Source organism: Lissotriton vulgaris, chromosome 2_2 (genome assembly GCF_964263255.1).
Source record: "Lissotriton vulgaris chromosome 2_2, aLisVul1.2, whole genome shotgun sequence".
NCBI lineage: Eukaryota > Metazoa > Chordata > Amphibia > Caudata > Salamandridae > Lissotriton > Lissotriton vulgaris.
In genome coordinates, this window is record NC_141688.1 from 56642136 (window position 1) to 56659454 (window position 17319).

General features: G+C 42.3%; 1 protein-coding gene across 1 annotated transcript in view; it reads right to left on the bottom strand.

Moving 5' to 3' along the window:
* Positions 1–960: 960 nt before the first annotated feature.
* Positions 961–17319, bottom strand: part of SEMA7A (semaphorin 7A (JohnMiltonHagen blood group)) — a 199206-nt gene continuing 182847 nt past the window's right edge. Inside the window, exons 11-14 of the mRNA XM_086959280.1 lie at positions 14334–14449; positions 13169–13323; positions 9660–9709; positions 961–5660 (exon numbers count right to left, since the gene is read on the bottom strand). Coding sequence (XP_086815406.1) covers positions 5293–5660; positions 9660–9709; positions 13169–13323; positions 14334–14449 — 689 coding nt within the window. The 3' untranslated portion in view covers positions 961–5292. The remainder of the gene's footprint in view (positions 5661–9659; positions 9710–13168; positions 13324–14333; positions 14450–17319) is intronic.

Here is a 17319-nt window from a genome sequence, read left to right on the forward strand (position 1 = left end):
TTTCTTTGGTATTCTCAGGGTATCGTGATGACACACTTCCCCCCTTATGCATGCCAGGTAGGCAGCACCATCTTGTGAGGTGCACATCGGGAATATGTAATTGCACAAATGATTCCCCTGGTAATGCCTCATTGCTACCTGATTTTCCTCACAGAAGATTTCTTGTTACTTGGAGCAGAAAACAAATATCAGGTGTACATCAAATCTGTAGAACATTTAATTCTGATGTATCTGAGGACCCATGTTGCTCACCCGTGTGTGTGCTTGCCGACACCCGCAAGGGCCTTCTACAGGGTGAGAATAGCGTTAGCAGGATTGCAGAATGCAGCGCTGGATGGAAGGTGTTAAAATTGATATTCTGTTTCACTTCTCAAGAAAATACCATGATTTACACAATGAAGGTGTGTTCAGGGGTGTAATACAGGTCCCCCGCAGACCCCACTCAGCACAGCACTCAGGCCAGAGTGCTCCTGATTGAGCCTGGCAGAGCCCCTACACGTACCTTGCGGGGAGGCCGCCTTATGTATTACGCCTTTTCCAGGATGTTTTCAAGTCCATCCCTCCGTTCACCGGCAAAACACCGGAGGTGACACATTCACCTAACAGAGGAACATACATCCATGCTACTGCTAGCGCATCATCTGTCTAAAGCACATCGACTCTGTCAGCGGCAGATTAAGCTCCCTCCAAATTGCAATCACAGTATCGGACACACACATATATAATTAGCACAATACATTTATTAATGTGGGTCATTATGTGTGTCTTCCCTGGAAAATAGAAATAGTGGGTTCAGAGCAAATCTGCAGCGTCTCATTGGCCAAAAAACAGTTCCAGTTCAGCCCCACTTGCAAATACTAAATTCAAAGTCTCGAGAATGTATTCCCTGCAATAGCACCCACCATCCTGTAAAAAGTAGTAAATACAACAGGCACACAAATCAGAGAGCTCAGACGGCGATTATCAAAAATAGCTTCGTTTTAATGCAGATTTAAAAAACAGAGAATACAAATAAATAGCAATACAATTGTGTTACAAGAAAAATAAAATACTAAAAGGTGGGCTTCACGATAAAATCAATACTGTTTTTTTTCAGAAAGACAGAAAGAAATAGTCATTGTTATCTAATGAAAGCTAATAAAAGAAAACAATTGTGAGGCTTTCACTTGCAACAGGCAAGCAGACAGTCTTTGGGCTCATGGGCAAAACTTTGTGAGGAGAAGAAAGTATCACATTTTTCACAATTTTAATACTTGACAACAGCGATTTACAAAATCCTGTCTGTGAGCACTGCTGATTGTTTTATAAGGAAAGCAGTGTCCTGATTGGTGGATTGGCAGTTCTTTCTTAGCAGTCCATGGTCTTGATCTGCATATGTGCTAAGTAGCATGATCGCTACTAATTAGCCTCCAAGTTTGATGTCCAGAAGAAAAAGTACCTCATTCCTTCGACTCAGTAATACAATATCAACCAAGTCAAACGTGGATCTGCAAACCTTTTCATGACTCACTCTTTGAAAGACGTCCAGCTGGGGGAACATCGAGCTCTTTGCTCTCTACCTCTGATGTGAAAGCAGAGAACCATGCATCTCCTGGCCTTACACACTCTTCATAAGATATATGTACATACATGTTATATAAAAATAAATAAAGGCTATAAGATTCTATTTATTATCATCGTTGAGTGTGGAGAGGACGTATTCACTAATCATGAGAGGCAGGTCATGGAACTGTCATTAATAAACGTACATTCACACATTGGTTACAGGAGCGCAACAGTCAAATTGCAGAGCAAAACCATCATGTTGCCTAAAGAACTTGAGAAATCACTGCTTACTGCCTCACAGATTCCAAAACAGTAACACCATTCAAAATAGTCTACAAATGGGTAGTGTGTGCAAACGGTCAATTTAATAAGGTTGTTTTCTCACTCCATGAATCTAAGCCACACACACACATACAAATGTACTTCAAACCTCCAATCCCGTCACTGTCTCCCAGGTAATATCGGGGCAAAAGCATCTGCACCGCTTCCATGAGAGATGCTGCCACTCCGCCATTCACCCTCTCCTCTCCACTCCCTACTCCTTCTCCATCACAAATCAGCATACCACGATCAACTGAATAAAATGTACATACAAGATAGAAAATAAAACAACAGCTAGGACTCATTTAACACGGAAGATGGTACAATCCGTATGCAAATGGTGTACGGCTCCATCACTATCATTATGTGGGTGGCAATGTGTGCTGAGGATGGACACTGACCTCAAAGATTTGTTTCTCTGTATGTTCACATTAAACATCTTCCTGTGCTAAGGCCACTGTCTCTAGAAGATAGTTACCTTTTAAGTTTTAAAAGTTGTCTGCTCTCTTTCTACTCCATCTTGGTCTTCTAGTCAGCACTCCACTTCCCTTGTCATTGTCTCCTAAGACATTCTCTGCTCTTATGGTAAGATTCCAGACTTATCTTGTTTGTGTGTATCTACATGGTACTTCTATAGTGTGAACCAAGCCAGAATGGTTGATCCATTTGTATGCACCGGCCCTAGTATAGCACACATGTTGTAGCCAGCTTCTTTTGATGCTACATCTCAGACTGGTCAAACCCAACTGCATTCTTTCCTTAAAAAACAAGCTCATTGGCGGTCTTCCATACTCCTAAGATGTTGGGAGCCTTGGCTGGAACCTACCTTAATTCTTTTATAGTTCATCCAGCTTTTTTGGAAAAAGATTGCCACTGAGCTGCCTTTAAAGATCTAGGGCCCGATGTAGGTAATCCCAGATTACCGATTCCTAAATACCGAATCATACTGATTCGGTATTTAAGAACAGGCAAATGGGATGTAGGTATTTTTACCGAAAAAATTACTGAATCGGTAAGTTTCGGTAATTCATTCCTATGGGCCTGGAGGTCCTTAGGAATGAATGCCAATTACCGAATTGGTATTTACCGATTCGGTAAAAGGGGGAAACATTGAAAGATGGCATGGTGTTACTTTGACACCCTGTTGCACCCCTCTATTGTGTATGGGTGCACATGTTGCAGACATACATGCCCTAAGGGCATGTATGTCTGCAACATGGCACTGTTGGAAAAGCAAAAAAAATGCTTTTTCCAAGGTTTTCATTATTTACCACCAACTTATAGTTGGTGGTAAATAACGAATCCTAAAAGGGGAAAAGCACTCAATTGAGTGCTCCCTACATAGCAAAATCGGTAATTTACTGAATTGGTATTTTAAGGAATCGGTAATTTACCAATTCCATAAAATACCGATTTGGTAAATTACAGAACCAGTAAAATGCCCACCTACGTCTCATTTTCCAAATACCGGTCGGCAAAGGCCGAAATTACCGAATTTCGGCCGTTACCGAACGGTATTTGACTACCTACATCGGGCCCTTAGAAAATATTTTTCTGCCAAGGAAAGCCTCTTGTGGGCCTTATTCACTATTCCCTTTAAAAAATAAATTAATCAATGTTGTGATGATGTCCAGCTTTGCGATCATATACTAATTTCTGATGTTACAGACAAAAAGGCATTTTTTAATGATGGCCCTGATTCAAACCACATAATGCCACTTGGGTAAGAACATCATAAAAGGCTGGAATGTTTCATCTGTTGGACCCTTCAGCCACTTCACAACAGCAATCACTTTGGGATGCTAGTTGCATCATGTGCTGGGTTGATTTACCCTACGGAAATGGTGGACCTAACACCTAATACTGCTCTTTGAAAATTGTGTTCAACTATTTACATCTAGTAACAAGCTCATCGCAAAGTTTTTCTGCAAACATAAAAAAGCATGATGAGCTCAGAAATTAATCTGGACCATCCGTACATACATACCATCGTAAAAACATTCATACATACACGCATTCAGATTCACATTTTTACATGCATGCGCAATCACAGACTCAAAACTTCTTTAAACCAGTGGTTAATCCTTCATCGCTGGTGTTAGCAGCTAAGCTTAGAAGTAAAAATTGCATAAAAGAGAGATTTAAAAAGTAAGAATTTGCAAAGTTACAACTTCCTACAATTTGCACTTGACAATATCTTTGCCAGCATTTAGAATGTGCAAAGAAAGGCGCCTTCAGTAATACCGGGTAACATTTTCGGTGACACAAGGGCTAATCGAGGCAACTAGTTGAATTGTACCACATTATAGATGTCCCCTGTGACTCTCACCAGCAACTGATTGCCTGTTCCTGGATGTCCATGGGATAACCTGCAGCACCATGCAGGCAAGTTTTAACTATGGCTCAGTGCATTGCGCAGCGTCAGAAAACGTCACCCCCCCCCCCCTACACTAATGATGGGGTCCCATTCATCTCATAGACAGGTCCCTGAGGTACTTCCAGGCCTGAACTAAATAGACATGTCTATATGGCAACACTGGTTTATTTACCATTGAGTTAGGTTACGTGGGAGGATGGGATAAGGCAATCAATGTTCCTGCTTTCCTTCATCATCTACAACTAAGTTTAAACAATGTTCTTGTTTTTCTGAATCATTATCACATAGATGGGATTGTATTTGACATCTGTAGATCTCTTGTAAAGTAATGAGATGGGTCAAGATTTTAATTACTACAGTGCAGCGGAGCATGTCTTGATTTATCAGTAAAGATATCCAATGACAAGCTATCACCCTTTTCACATCATGCAACTCTTAAACATTCAAACAAAAGTCACATCGCTGCTCCACCAACTTCTTATTCATAGACTCTTACATGCGACTCGTTGGTCATATCCAACAAACTGTATCACTACTTGTAGAAGAGCGGCTACCTTTAAGATCATTCCTACAGCCCTGAATGTTGTGCAGTTAATAAACAGACAAAGAGATACACAAGACTGCATTACAATCTGCTCACGAATCCTGAGGCCACTACGCACTCAGCAAAGTGCTTGAGCAGTGACCACATCCCATAAAGTGCAGAGGAGAAGTGCCTGGATGAAAACTTTGCTGGCAGAGTACTTACATTCAGACTTATTAGGAAGCAACCACAGTTTATCACAGTATAGAAACTGAACGAGGAATGGAATTATGCTTTTTAGCATCCATCTGTTATTTTTTTTTTTTTACTTCTCATACCTAGCTTCAGCCAATACTCCACTTTTGAGACTTAAGAATCATTGGACTTAGACAGCATGGTTGGCTAGGAGCCCGAGGCAGTTATTACCACTAGCCCATCCATTTTAAACTTGAATCTAGTTCCCCATGTCTGGTACCCATTTGGAGCCTGGGGAAGCTAAATGTAGATAGGCCTTTCCTGTGACATCTTAGTGGAGCAGTAGAAGGCACGCCATCACCTGAGCCACAACAAGCCATGCAGAGACAAGCGCCACATTGCCGTGGTCGTGCTCCATCCTGTATTGCGCCATAATCTGAGTGCTTCCACCTTCCTCAGAAATGCAGTCGTAGGTTCCAACGTCTTCATCTGTCATTTTATCAATGAGATGGATGCACCGTTGAGAGGTGTGGTCCAATAGACAACTGTGTGCAATGCTGTTATTTTGCAACCATGTGTATGTAGCATGGTGGGAAACCACAGGGCACGACAGGAAGTGTGGAGACGATGGCCGCCCCTTCAATATTTTGGCAGGCTCTTCTTGTTGCTTGTACATTTGACTCCGCAAATGCTCCGCTCCTATGGAAAAAAATATATACTTGTAGTGTCACATTTACTGGACTGGTACACCTAAAAGGCAAGTCACATGAAAGCGCCTTGCTATCGCCTCCACATCGTGTGACTCAATACCTTGATGGTGAGTCTGCGGACTTCAACGTACAGAAAGGGCCAGATTTACTAAGATTCGACGCAATGCAGGAAGACTTCTTGCTGAGCTGCATCAAATGAGAAGAGCAAGAATGCACCATATTTATTAAGATATGGAACATTCCTGCTCTCTATGCTGATGCACTGTGTGCAGTCTGGTGCCAACACAGGCCTGGTGCAAGGGTGCTTACATTACAAGCAGGATTGTTCTTGTGGAGGAAGCAACATCTTCCTGCACTAAAACAATCCTCAGAGGCACTTTTCTCTTTCTATGTGTGCTGCAGGTGCAGCACACATATGATGTAGCATTTTGACACATTCCTAGGTTTACTACCCTTAGTAAATGTGGGAATGAGACAAATTCATGAGCGGATGCCTGGGAACGCTCACACTCCTCCCATGGAATGCCTTCCCAATGCGTAGCACCCTACGTTACTCTGGATTTACTGGGTCACGCATAGCCACGCAAGCTGGTGGCATAGCAGGTGGCTGTGCATGGCTTAGTAAATGTCACTTAGGGCCCGATGTAGGTAAATGGCATTTACCGATTCGTAAATACCAAATTTTACCGATTCGGTATTTATAAATCGGTAAATGCTATGTAGGTATTTTTACCGATTTTTTTTACCGATTCTGTAACATTCCGTAATTACCGAATAGGTATTTACCGATTCGGAAATTGCCATTGATTCCTATGGGCCTTGAGGCCCATAGGAACCAATGTCAATTACTGAATCGATAGATACTGATTCTGTAAAATTACCGAATTTACAAGGGGGACAGGGTGTCACTTTGACACCCTGTTGCACCCCTGATTCAGGCGTGTGTGCCATGTGACACACATACATGCCCATGTGGCACACATACATGCCCTGAGGGCATGTATGTGTGCCACATGGCACAGGTGTACATGCACAGATGTGCATGTACACAGGAATTCGGTATTTACCATGCAATAGTATTACATGGTAAATAACGAATTCTTAGGGGCCTGTGGCACTGTTTCCAGTGCCACCTACATATAGATTTACTGATTCGGTAAATTTACCGATTTGGTATTTTACAGAATCGGTATATTTACCGATTCGGTATTTTACAGAATAAGTAAATTTACCGAATCAGTAAATTTACCGATTCTGTAAAATATAGGCCCCCACATCTCAATCACCAAATACCGGTCGGTAACGGCCGAAATCAGCCGTTACTGACCGGTATTTGGTGACCTACATCTGGCCCTTAATCCCTTATGTCGCCTTTCATGACGCATTAGCAATGCAAGGGCTTAGTAAATCTGGACCCAATTATCAGCTATTCTACCAATCGCAATGCATAGCTGATTGATGCAGCCATGCACCACCCATGGAAGCGCTATGATAGTGGTCTCTTAGCAACCAGGAATCCAGCGATGGCATATGATACAGTTATTCACTAGATGAGAACTTTATTCATGCATTGAAACAAATTGCATTTGATTTTAAAGTGGGCCAACCATCTGTATTCCTTTCATAAGTGCTCTTTAAGATAACGAAGAAAGACTAAATGAGTATTGGATAACAACGTGTTCTCATTTCAAGGCAACAAAAGCCTCCTTCCCCAGGATGCTAAAGTTTGCAATGTAATTGACTTGGTGAGGATGTTTATACCCTGTCACCTTGTCCTCGTAGCACCATGAATTTTCACATGGTCACCATTTCTCTTTGCCAGATACAATAGCATCTTTATATGGTACTCAATACCCCAGTTTTTCCACATCCAACCACTGTCCATGTTACTTTTGCCCAACTTAATGGGTCTCAGGTGATGGACCGAATGTGTAAGTTAGACCAACCCACCAAATAACAAGAAGTGAGCAGATTATTATTAAATTGGCATGCACCTAAAGTTCACAACTTTCAGTTCCAAAAAAGGAGGAGGGTTCTTTCCCTTCTGCTCGACACAGATTTTGATCTGGAGGGCCTTCTTTCACTGAATTTTAGAGGTTGCCAATGGGTTCCTGGAAGACCATCAACTTCTGCAATCTGTTTGGTCGATTTATGGGTAGAATTAACAGGTGTCGGTATAAAAAGTCATATCGACCCCTGGCTGTGCTCCTTCCCCTGCCTGCTGTTGTACCTAGCGATGCTACAAGGCTTCTCTTTCACGTTTACACAATAAGGGATAATTTATTAGAGAAAGGGTGCGAAGCCCATGGTGTTAGGCCAGAAAGAATATTGTGGAGATTATATCATATCACAGATAGAGAATACCAGAAAATTATATTCAAGTAGGTATATATTTACTATTCTTAACTGCGCATCTATGTAGCCTGAAAATATATATATATTGGAAGGTACGTATAAGTGTACATTTAGATAATGTATTGGCATCTTTGCTTAAATATTTTTGTAGCAAAATAGTTTGTTGCGATTTTATGGTACTATACCAAAAGATACATTTTTGGATAGAAATTAAATCTTGAATCACCCTTCTACATAGGGTGAGCATATATTTATGCATAGCATATATTTATGCCTTCAAGTGTCTGAAAAGTGCTACTTACACCAAAACCTTGGCGAACTATACTGAAGACTCCATAAGGCAGACGCCCTCCTGCTCAGGCGAACCCTCCTCACCTACCAACATTGTACCCAAGCAGGGATGGTACCATGCCAACTTGTGGTGGGTTTTCCGTGCTGGGAACACCACTCAATAGGGGTTTTTTTCTGGCCGAACCAAGGTCATCACCCATGCCCCTGTCACCCAACAGCGCTATGTGCAGCAGGAGAGAGCGGCAAAGGTAAACTCTATTGTAACATATATTGCATATGAGAGGACGGGAGAGGGATACAACCCGTTCATCTTTTTAACTCCTGCCCATTCTATGGGGAAATCAGGTGCACTGATGGACGCCTCTCTCATGCCCCTCAATGTATTCCTCTGCCTGGCCATCTCAAAGGGATGTAAGGGAAGAATGTGCTACAATCCCTTGCAGTCCTTGTCCTCTCACAGTAGACTTCATTTCTTGGGTAAGATGAAAATGTACCCTTTTCTGTCAATTGCAGTTTTGGCCCATCAGTGTAGGTGATATTATAGGTAGCAGCAGGGCCAAGTGTTCACACTAGTTCAATCTTTTGACTTCTCCATGCGGGGATCACATGAGGTCTCAAGGGAGTAGGTTATCATGTTCTCAGGCTCCATTGCCTCTTTACTACACAAGTCTCTTCCATGGTTGAGGGAGGCTTTAAGGGGCATATTTACAATAACTGGCGCATCCCCGCAAATCAGCAGGGAAACGCCAGTTATTGTGCGCAACAGCTACGCCCTCATGGATGCGCTGCATTTACAATGCGGCGCACCATGGGGCAAAAACGGCACAGATGCGTCACGCATCTGTGCCGTAAAAGTGACGCATTGCTGGAGTTGCGTTGCAACCGCGACGCAGCTCCAGCAATTTTTTGGGGGCCCTATCTAGTTAATGCTGCGTCAATCCTTACGCCTGCTTCAGGCAGGCGCAGGATTTTGATGCAGCATGGGCCTAAAAGTGACTGAGTGAAATCTTGTAGATTTCACTCAGACACTTTTAGGAGGCGTTCCTGCACCGAATGCCCCCCCTGCGCAGGAACGCCTACATGTGGCGCAGGGCTTTACAACGTGACACATCTCCCAGATGCGTCACGTAGTAAGTACCCCGCACCATAGCGCAGGATTTGCGCCGCCGCTGCGTCACAAAAGTGACGCAACGGCGGCGTAAATGAGGCGCAAGGGGCTTTTAAATCTGCCCCAAAGTGCTTGCCCACTCTAGGGAGGTAAACTGTTAACCCTGAGCCTTGCAAATACGTTTTGTTCATAAATTGAACCCTATGAGTACCATTAGGCTGGGAGTTCACTTACTTGGGGCTTGACATTCTGCAATTCCATCAGCGAGGTCCTGTTGTATGCGCCTGAAAGAAAGAAAGAAAGAGCCTGTGACCATGGGTGCATGTGCTCTGTGAGTGGCCAAGTGTAGATACTGACCGTGCAATGTTTCTTCCAATCAAACGCAATAGCTCATCGCGTGCATTAGAAAGTGATTATTTATTAGGAATAAATAGCAGTGCCAACTCAGGAGGGAACCCTGGGTTCACAGACCTCCTCTGGAATCTCAGTTCACTTCCCCATACTCTGGATTGCATCTTCCAAAATTTCCAAATTTAATTCATGCCCTCTTTATTATCTGAAGGAAGACCTTTTATTATAGAAAATTATATTCTCCATGACTTTGGAAGGGCCTTCCCAGTGTGTTCTTGTGGTTTGAGAGTCTGCCATTTATTGCAGTATTACCCTTTTACCTGTGTTTGGTACTCGTTTGTAACATGCACATGTCACTTTTCTCTTGTAACACACTGTTTGCAACCTCTTACATTTTGTTTGTTTTTGATACTTGCACAAGTGCCGCCATTGCCTACGTAACGTTTGTTCTTGTGTTTGAGTGTCTGCCATGTATTGCAGTATTTTACCTCTATTTGTACTTAGTACACTTTTGTAACCTGCACACATGTCACTTTTTCCTCCTGTGATGCACCATTTGCTACCTCTTGTATTTGTTTGCTCACGATTGTCATTTTTGCCTCATGTAACGTAGCGTTTGCTTTTGTAATTTGTTCACTTGTAATGTTCTCATGTATCAGTTCTGTTCCTATTGTGAGGCGCTCTGACACCTTCGGGTAAAGTCTGCGTTATATAAAAACGCATAAATAAATCCTGAGATTCCGGAAGTGATGCCACCGTGTGCTGTGGACCATGAGGCATGTACTGGGTCAGATCATAGAACAGGCATTGGCATGCTTTTGAGGGATGTACTTGTCAGGCGAGATGCTGTTACAGGGAGTGTTTGGCTTTGCAAGGCTTTGCTAGTCGTGGTTATCTGTTCATACAAGGGCCCTTGTTTGCTAAAGGATGTGCTGGAGAACATACAAATTAGCACTGCGCGTGCGGCCCTTTAATATGGTTAGTAATTTCACGCTGCACTTTGTGGCACATTGCACCGTGCGAGCACTCAGTAAATACGTGCCTGAGTGTTGTGTTATTCAGCACTGTACACTATAGTCAGTGTCTGCCACTGGGAGAGCGCTGCATAGTCAGGCTGTACGTGGTGTGATCAGTGTCTAACACTAGATGTACCTGCTGCACGTGGCACAGTCAGTTTCTAACACTGAGTGCGCTTTGGGTATTCAGGCTGTACTAGTATGAATCAAATGTCAACATTAGGCGTAATACGGTAATTTAGCACGTGAGGTTATTGTCAGATGCGTACACTGGGTGTGGTCTGCTGTTTGCGCAGGGCGTGCTGTGGATACTTCGTGCTGTAGGATTAGGAATGTCGTCAGACAATGTGCCGGATGTGCATCCTGAATGTAATGTGCTCAAGACGGATACAGGGTGCGCTGTGGATATACTGGGCTGTATTGAGTGTGTCCAGTGTTGACATTTTGCATGCTGTGAATATTTAGAGCAACACTGATTAAACTCGGATGTAGTTACGGGTGAGCTCCGGATATTCAGTCAGAAAAACATAAAGGTGATTGGATGAATGCTTTAATTAATCTCAGCAACTGGGAATTACACTGGGCCGCATTCAAGCCCTTTGAGTTTTTGTTTACCTGGCCTGCCACAACCATGGACCAAACTTATGCAAATCACCTTTGATCCAACTCCAACAGAAGCAGCCCAGCCCGAGCTGCAGGGCCAGTATTGCAAGAAATATAAAATGGCGCTGAAGATGAGAATCAAGTAAATAAATCAACTTCCTGTTTTGGTTTCTACATAAAATGCAATCTTTACGAAAATGATTTTTCAACATAGTGCTCTTATATGGTCAACATGTTTTAGTCCTTGCAGTGTCTTGCCTTTATCTTCGAAGGACATTTATTCGACCTCACATGCTTTTAACATCATATGTGGACTGGACAACACATCTTATTAGTGATTTTTAAGAAAGTGTCTATTTAATTGTTTTTCGTTCGGATCAGTGTTTAGCTAGGGCATAGTGTGGAGGTAAATTGATCCATGCTTACTTTACCAACTGCTTAAGGTTTCGCAGAATAAAAAAAGCTCCTTAAGGTTTAATACATTATTCAGATACTCAGGATTTAGTGTGTAAAAGAGAAGCAGCAGACTGCCGGTGTTTTTAACAACTTCTCATTTAGGACATTGTGTGTTGGTGAGAACTTATTTTAGATTCGAACCACACTTTTACATAAACATTGAGCCTTACTTCGGCATGCAAAACTTCGTGGGTATTTCTTTTTCGAAGAATAATTTCATCTATAATAGTTGGCGCAGTCATCGAGTAGGTTGATGGTCCTTTTCTGCTGTATAAAGGTGAGCAAAAAATGCAGTGTACTGGAATGTGGTCCAGATTGTCTGCTACTGGTTGAGAAACTCAAACGTTCTATCCATCAATCACTTTTTTTGTCAGGCTTCACAGTACAGTATATATTCGCCCCCACAGCAGAATTACTCTCTCACCTCATGCTATTATCTGTATGGTTTATTTTAATCTGCCTTTTATGAAGTACCTGCATTGCAATAAACGAACACTGAATCAACACTCATTAAAGTCTATATCTTATAAATGCATTTTTATAAAGAAAGTAATTGCTTTTGTTTTTGGTTTTTCATGGTAACAGCCTTTTATTATAAAGTCAGTTAGTCAGGACTCAATGCAAGTCAGACCTCTTGTCTTTGTCAATTCTTGTTGAATTTCTTTGCAGATATTTAGGATTGTATTAGGTGTGGTCACATTCTGAGACAGGGTGTTGTTAAATGCAGTTACTAAGGGTGCTGTGGACAAGCACTCTACTGTGCATGTCGGAATGCTGGAACGTGGTGTTATGTGGCTATGATGTGGTTATAGATCTATATACATCATTTGTAGATGCTGATTGTGTTGTGTACTTTGAAGGATTCCACATTTTTTGTGGTTCTTTGCTATAGCTGACTGTACGAAGGAATATTTAATCCCCTCTCTTCTGTCTAGATGGGAGCTGGGTGTGTGCTTGAGGGACTTCAGTGTGCGATGCAGTGCGTATGAGGGGTGTCCCATGTGCAATGGTGTGCGTATGTACTGGCAGCTGTTCATTTTGTGGAGCTGTTTGTGTGTTTCGACGGTGTGTATGTGATGCTGGGTGTGTTCTACAGACCGCCCTGTGTGTGGGTGTGTACATGGGTGATTCTTTATGGATGTCAGGGCTTCCTGAGCATGTTACAGGGGGGACATTGCTTGTGAATTTTATGTGGATATGTGTGTCAACAGCTGCAGCAGAACCCTCTGCAGAGGTGAGGAGGTACCCTAGATTTAGAGAATACATCCATGAACTGTTCGAATTTAGGACCGGTTTTCAAGGCTTGTGGTGACATACCCTTGAATCCCAAGGATCGACCGGCAGGTCCCATTCGTCCAACCACAGTAGGGGTCCCTCGCCATGACACAGCTCTGGCAGTCTTGCTGGTAACCATCGCACCAGTCCAGGGGCACCTCCACCAGCTCTTGGGATGACGTGAGGTATAGACGTTTCTGTTGCAGGAGAACAAAGAGAAGACATTCACACGACGGAATAATCCCCACTAGATTGTCAAATCTGGCATCTTTTTTAAAAAAAAATTGCAATTAAGTGTTTGCTCTGCTGGAGAGGACTCGTCATTTTCTGCTCTAGGGTGGGACCTTGCAAAATTTAAAACAAGTTGAGCACCAATAGCTGACTGTAAATCGGGTTTCAAGGTCTTGCAACATTTACTACAAAAGTAACTTACCACAGAATAGGACTGTGCTTTAGGTGAAGGAGAGGGCAGGTTTGAAGCGGGTGTTATTGTTGCACAATGAGGGCTATGTAGAAGTCATGGTCTTCAAAAAGGGATTCTTGGAGTAAAGGGGCTAACTAGATTGGAAGTGTCCTTGTGGGAATTGAGTAGTGGTATTCCAGAAACAAGATGCACATTGAATGGAGGAAAAGGGAACAGTAGAGAGGCAGTATTTAAGGCAGGGGTAGAACTGACGGGGGCATTATATGTAAGAGAACAAGAATTACATACAATAAAACAATTGTGAATTTGGCTACTATAGACTCGGATGTTAGTTGAGGGATCCAAAAGCCCTGAAGAATGCCCCAAACCTTTTAGGCTACAATTGATGGGCAGAAACATGTTGGTTGATAAGAGATGGGTCTTGGCCATTGCCCTCTGTGTATCTGCTCGTCCTTGATTTTAGACATACCCGGAGTCCTCTTCAATAAAGGGTAAACACAAAGGAACTCCACAGTATTTTTGGTTTGCCTCGATCCCGCCTTGTCCAGCAGTTTTTATCTAAGTTCTTCTCCCTACCTTTAAGTCTTCGAGGAGGTTGAGTCCACCCTGGTGGCACTGTCCTACCAGGGTGGGGATGCCACCTGTCTCTCTTCAGGCTTTACCACCCCCATGCCACCGGTCTTTCTGCAGACCATACCCCATTCCAATGCCATCTGTTGTGTGCTTTACCCCACTCCCATGCCTCCATCTCTCTGTGGGACTTTACGCCAAGGCCACTCTCACCGTTACAGAATCCAGCTCCATGGAGTGGATGGAGGTTGCGTTGGGGAAGGGATTAATCTCCAGGATGTTGACGACTGTCCTGTTAACTTCGAGGAACTTGTGGACAGCTCCAGTCTCTGTGAGTGAAGAGATTAGAAAGGTGTGTTATTGCAGAAACACACTTCCACTGTTTTACTATTTCAATCTAACGCCGGACTCCGACTGAGCCCAATAGTTTTCTAGTTCAAAATGATTTTATTGAATTTTTCCAAAAATGACAGAAATAGACAATACAGAAAAATATATGAGATATCAGTAAATTACAATTGAGTAAGAAAAAATTACGACTAGTAACCATAGATCAATGAAATACAATAGGAATGCTGTGCAACTGTTTCATGCGCTTTTTTTCTGAGGAAAGAACTTGGTTTAAGTATAATACTCCATTCTAAACTGAATTCTGGGGCATATATTCAAGAAGGGTGTATAGGATGGAGCACCTTTGAAGAAATTGAATTCACAGTGGGGTACATGCCTGCAGTGCTCGGCCGGTCACATTTTCAAGCTACTCAGCAGTGACCCATGCAGGTAAGAGCGGTGGGCAGTGAGCCCGGTTTGGGGGGATTTCGAAGGAAGATGACTAGGAAAAATAATATATTCATTTTATTTTCCCTTGTCATCGGCTGTCGAAATCCCCTTTAGCTAGCCCCACTGCTTTTACCTCCACATGCTGCGGCTAATGCTACTGCCTAGAGCTTGTAAATTGGGGGATGAATATTTGCCCTGCCTGCGTCCAGCCTGTGGTGTGGAAGGAGAGCACAGCTTTCGAGATAGGGGTCTGTTTTAAAACTGTCAGTCAGATGGGCCTCTCTCACTCACACTGTTACCACTACCACCCCAGTGACCCCCACACAGTGGCAGACAGGAGTAGGACAACAGTGTCATAGCTGCCAACGTTTTAGATTGCTCTGTGCAACATTTTCATAATTTCAGTGTAATTACGAGTGACATTTCAACGACTATGAGTGAAACTTTCTCTTGAGCAAAATCAATCAATGAGGGCGAGGAAAACATTTAAATATTAGAAATTACACCCATTTGAGCAACGAGAAACTGTAAGATCTTAAAAGTGCTGAAAAACACCAGAAACAGAAGGGCACAAACTGGAGGCAGGCTGCGTGGCTACAATTCTCAGCAATAAAGGGCAGGGGGGCACTGCAGCTGCTCATAAGAAGATCTTATTGGGCTGATCATTTATGACCTTGCATTAAAAAGCAACTGTTATAGCATTGCATATTCACAGTGCTCTCTGTAGCAGGCTGGGACCTCATAGCACTACACTGAATACTGAATTGTGTTTACCTCAGGTTAGACACAAAACATTTGCAGTGATTGGATTACAATTGAGCAGCACCATATCTTTTTTCATGATATGCTGACAGCAGCTGGAAATCACCACACATCATTCATCAACCATACATAACATTCATTCTAACTGTGAAACAAGCTAACCCTGGCATTTTGAAAAAATAACATGCCTCTTGTGTAGACTAAATGGAGTAATTGCAGTGACCCAATACATAGCGGCCAAGGGTTGAGACTGCTTATGTGTGACATAGCCAAATATTAATGCTTCTTATGTGTGACATATACATGTCTTATGTGTGGCACTTTTAGTGATGCATATTAGATAACCTAGAACTGAACAGAGAACAACAGTTATGCCTGTGTTGTAAGTTAGATTTCACAATTTAGCTCATATTGTGGTATGAAAACTGCCTCAAAACTGCCCAATGCTCCTCAAGTGCCTACATAAGATCTATGGTGTACTTCCTTTTGCTAACAGGGTCACCTAGCAGATATATTTGGCATGCTAATAACCAATAAAATGCATGTTTTGGGAGCAGGAATATAGTTTAATAAAGTTGAATGCTATACCTAGTGCACATTTCAGATAAAAACAAATGGTGTTTTAATCCATAACATTTAATTATTGACAATGCGTGGTCATCTCGGACAGCCGCCACTAAAAAAACTCGGAGTCCCTGTGCCACTTTCGTGAAAGCAACTTCTGGTCCATCACCACAGTGCTAAGCTGGACCAGGTTACAACATAAGTATTTTTAAATGGTAATGATTAACATGTAAAACGATATTTGAAAGTTTCCTTTTAAAATATATGCGTTTGCCAGAATCAAGAGAAAACTATCCAAAGTTGGTACTGTACATAAAGTTAAAAAACTGAACGGGTTTGGCAAAAAGCACAGTAAGGCTGCGCCACTTTAGAAGTAAACAAAACAGATTGCCAGTACTGTGCAACAGTTTATAAAACAGTAGAAGAAGGAGCTCCCAATCAAAGACAAAAAAAGTATACACGAGACGAAGAATGAACATCAAACAATCACTGGGGGGCGGTGGTAGTTGGTGGTATGGTTTTATCAAATGATTAAAGGAACTGAATTACTATATTCCAATTCAAAGTTGAACCCAAGTCCTATTTACAATCATAGGAATGGTATAATACGATAAATGAGCTCAAAACATCAAAACAGTAACAGAGACCAAACAATGTTCCAAACACTTTTTCGCTTTACAATTGCTTAAGCAGAGATTGGTCTAAAGCCATACACATGGCACCACAAGCAACTAACACCTTGGTCGACGTGTTTCGAATCCTAGTCAGTTCAAAGGATTCTCTTCAGGACCAAACACAAATTAATCTGCAAAACACAATAAGTAAAAACAGTCTGTCAGTCAGCTCAAAAGAGGGACTCTCAACATTCATTCGGCCACAGCATACTCTCAGTAAGCTTACCCGTCAAAGAATTTGGTAGGGCTTAAAGATGTGATGAACTGCAAAATTTTAAAAAAATGAACAGAATCAGAATAGGGTCGCTAAAGAAATTGTCTCAAATCAATAGGGGACAGGGGTCTGAAATACTCACTAGCAGATGGTGTTGTCGTGTCCAACTATAAATGTAAATATCCGTGTGAAAATCCGTGAATAA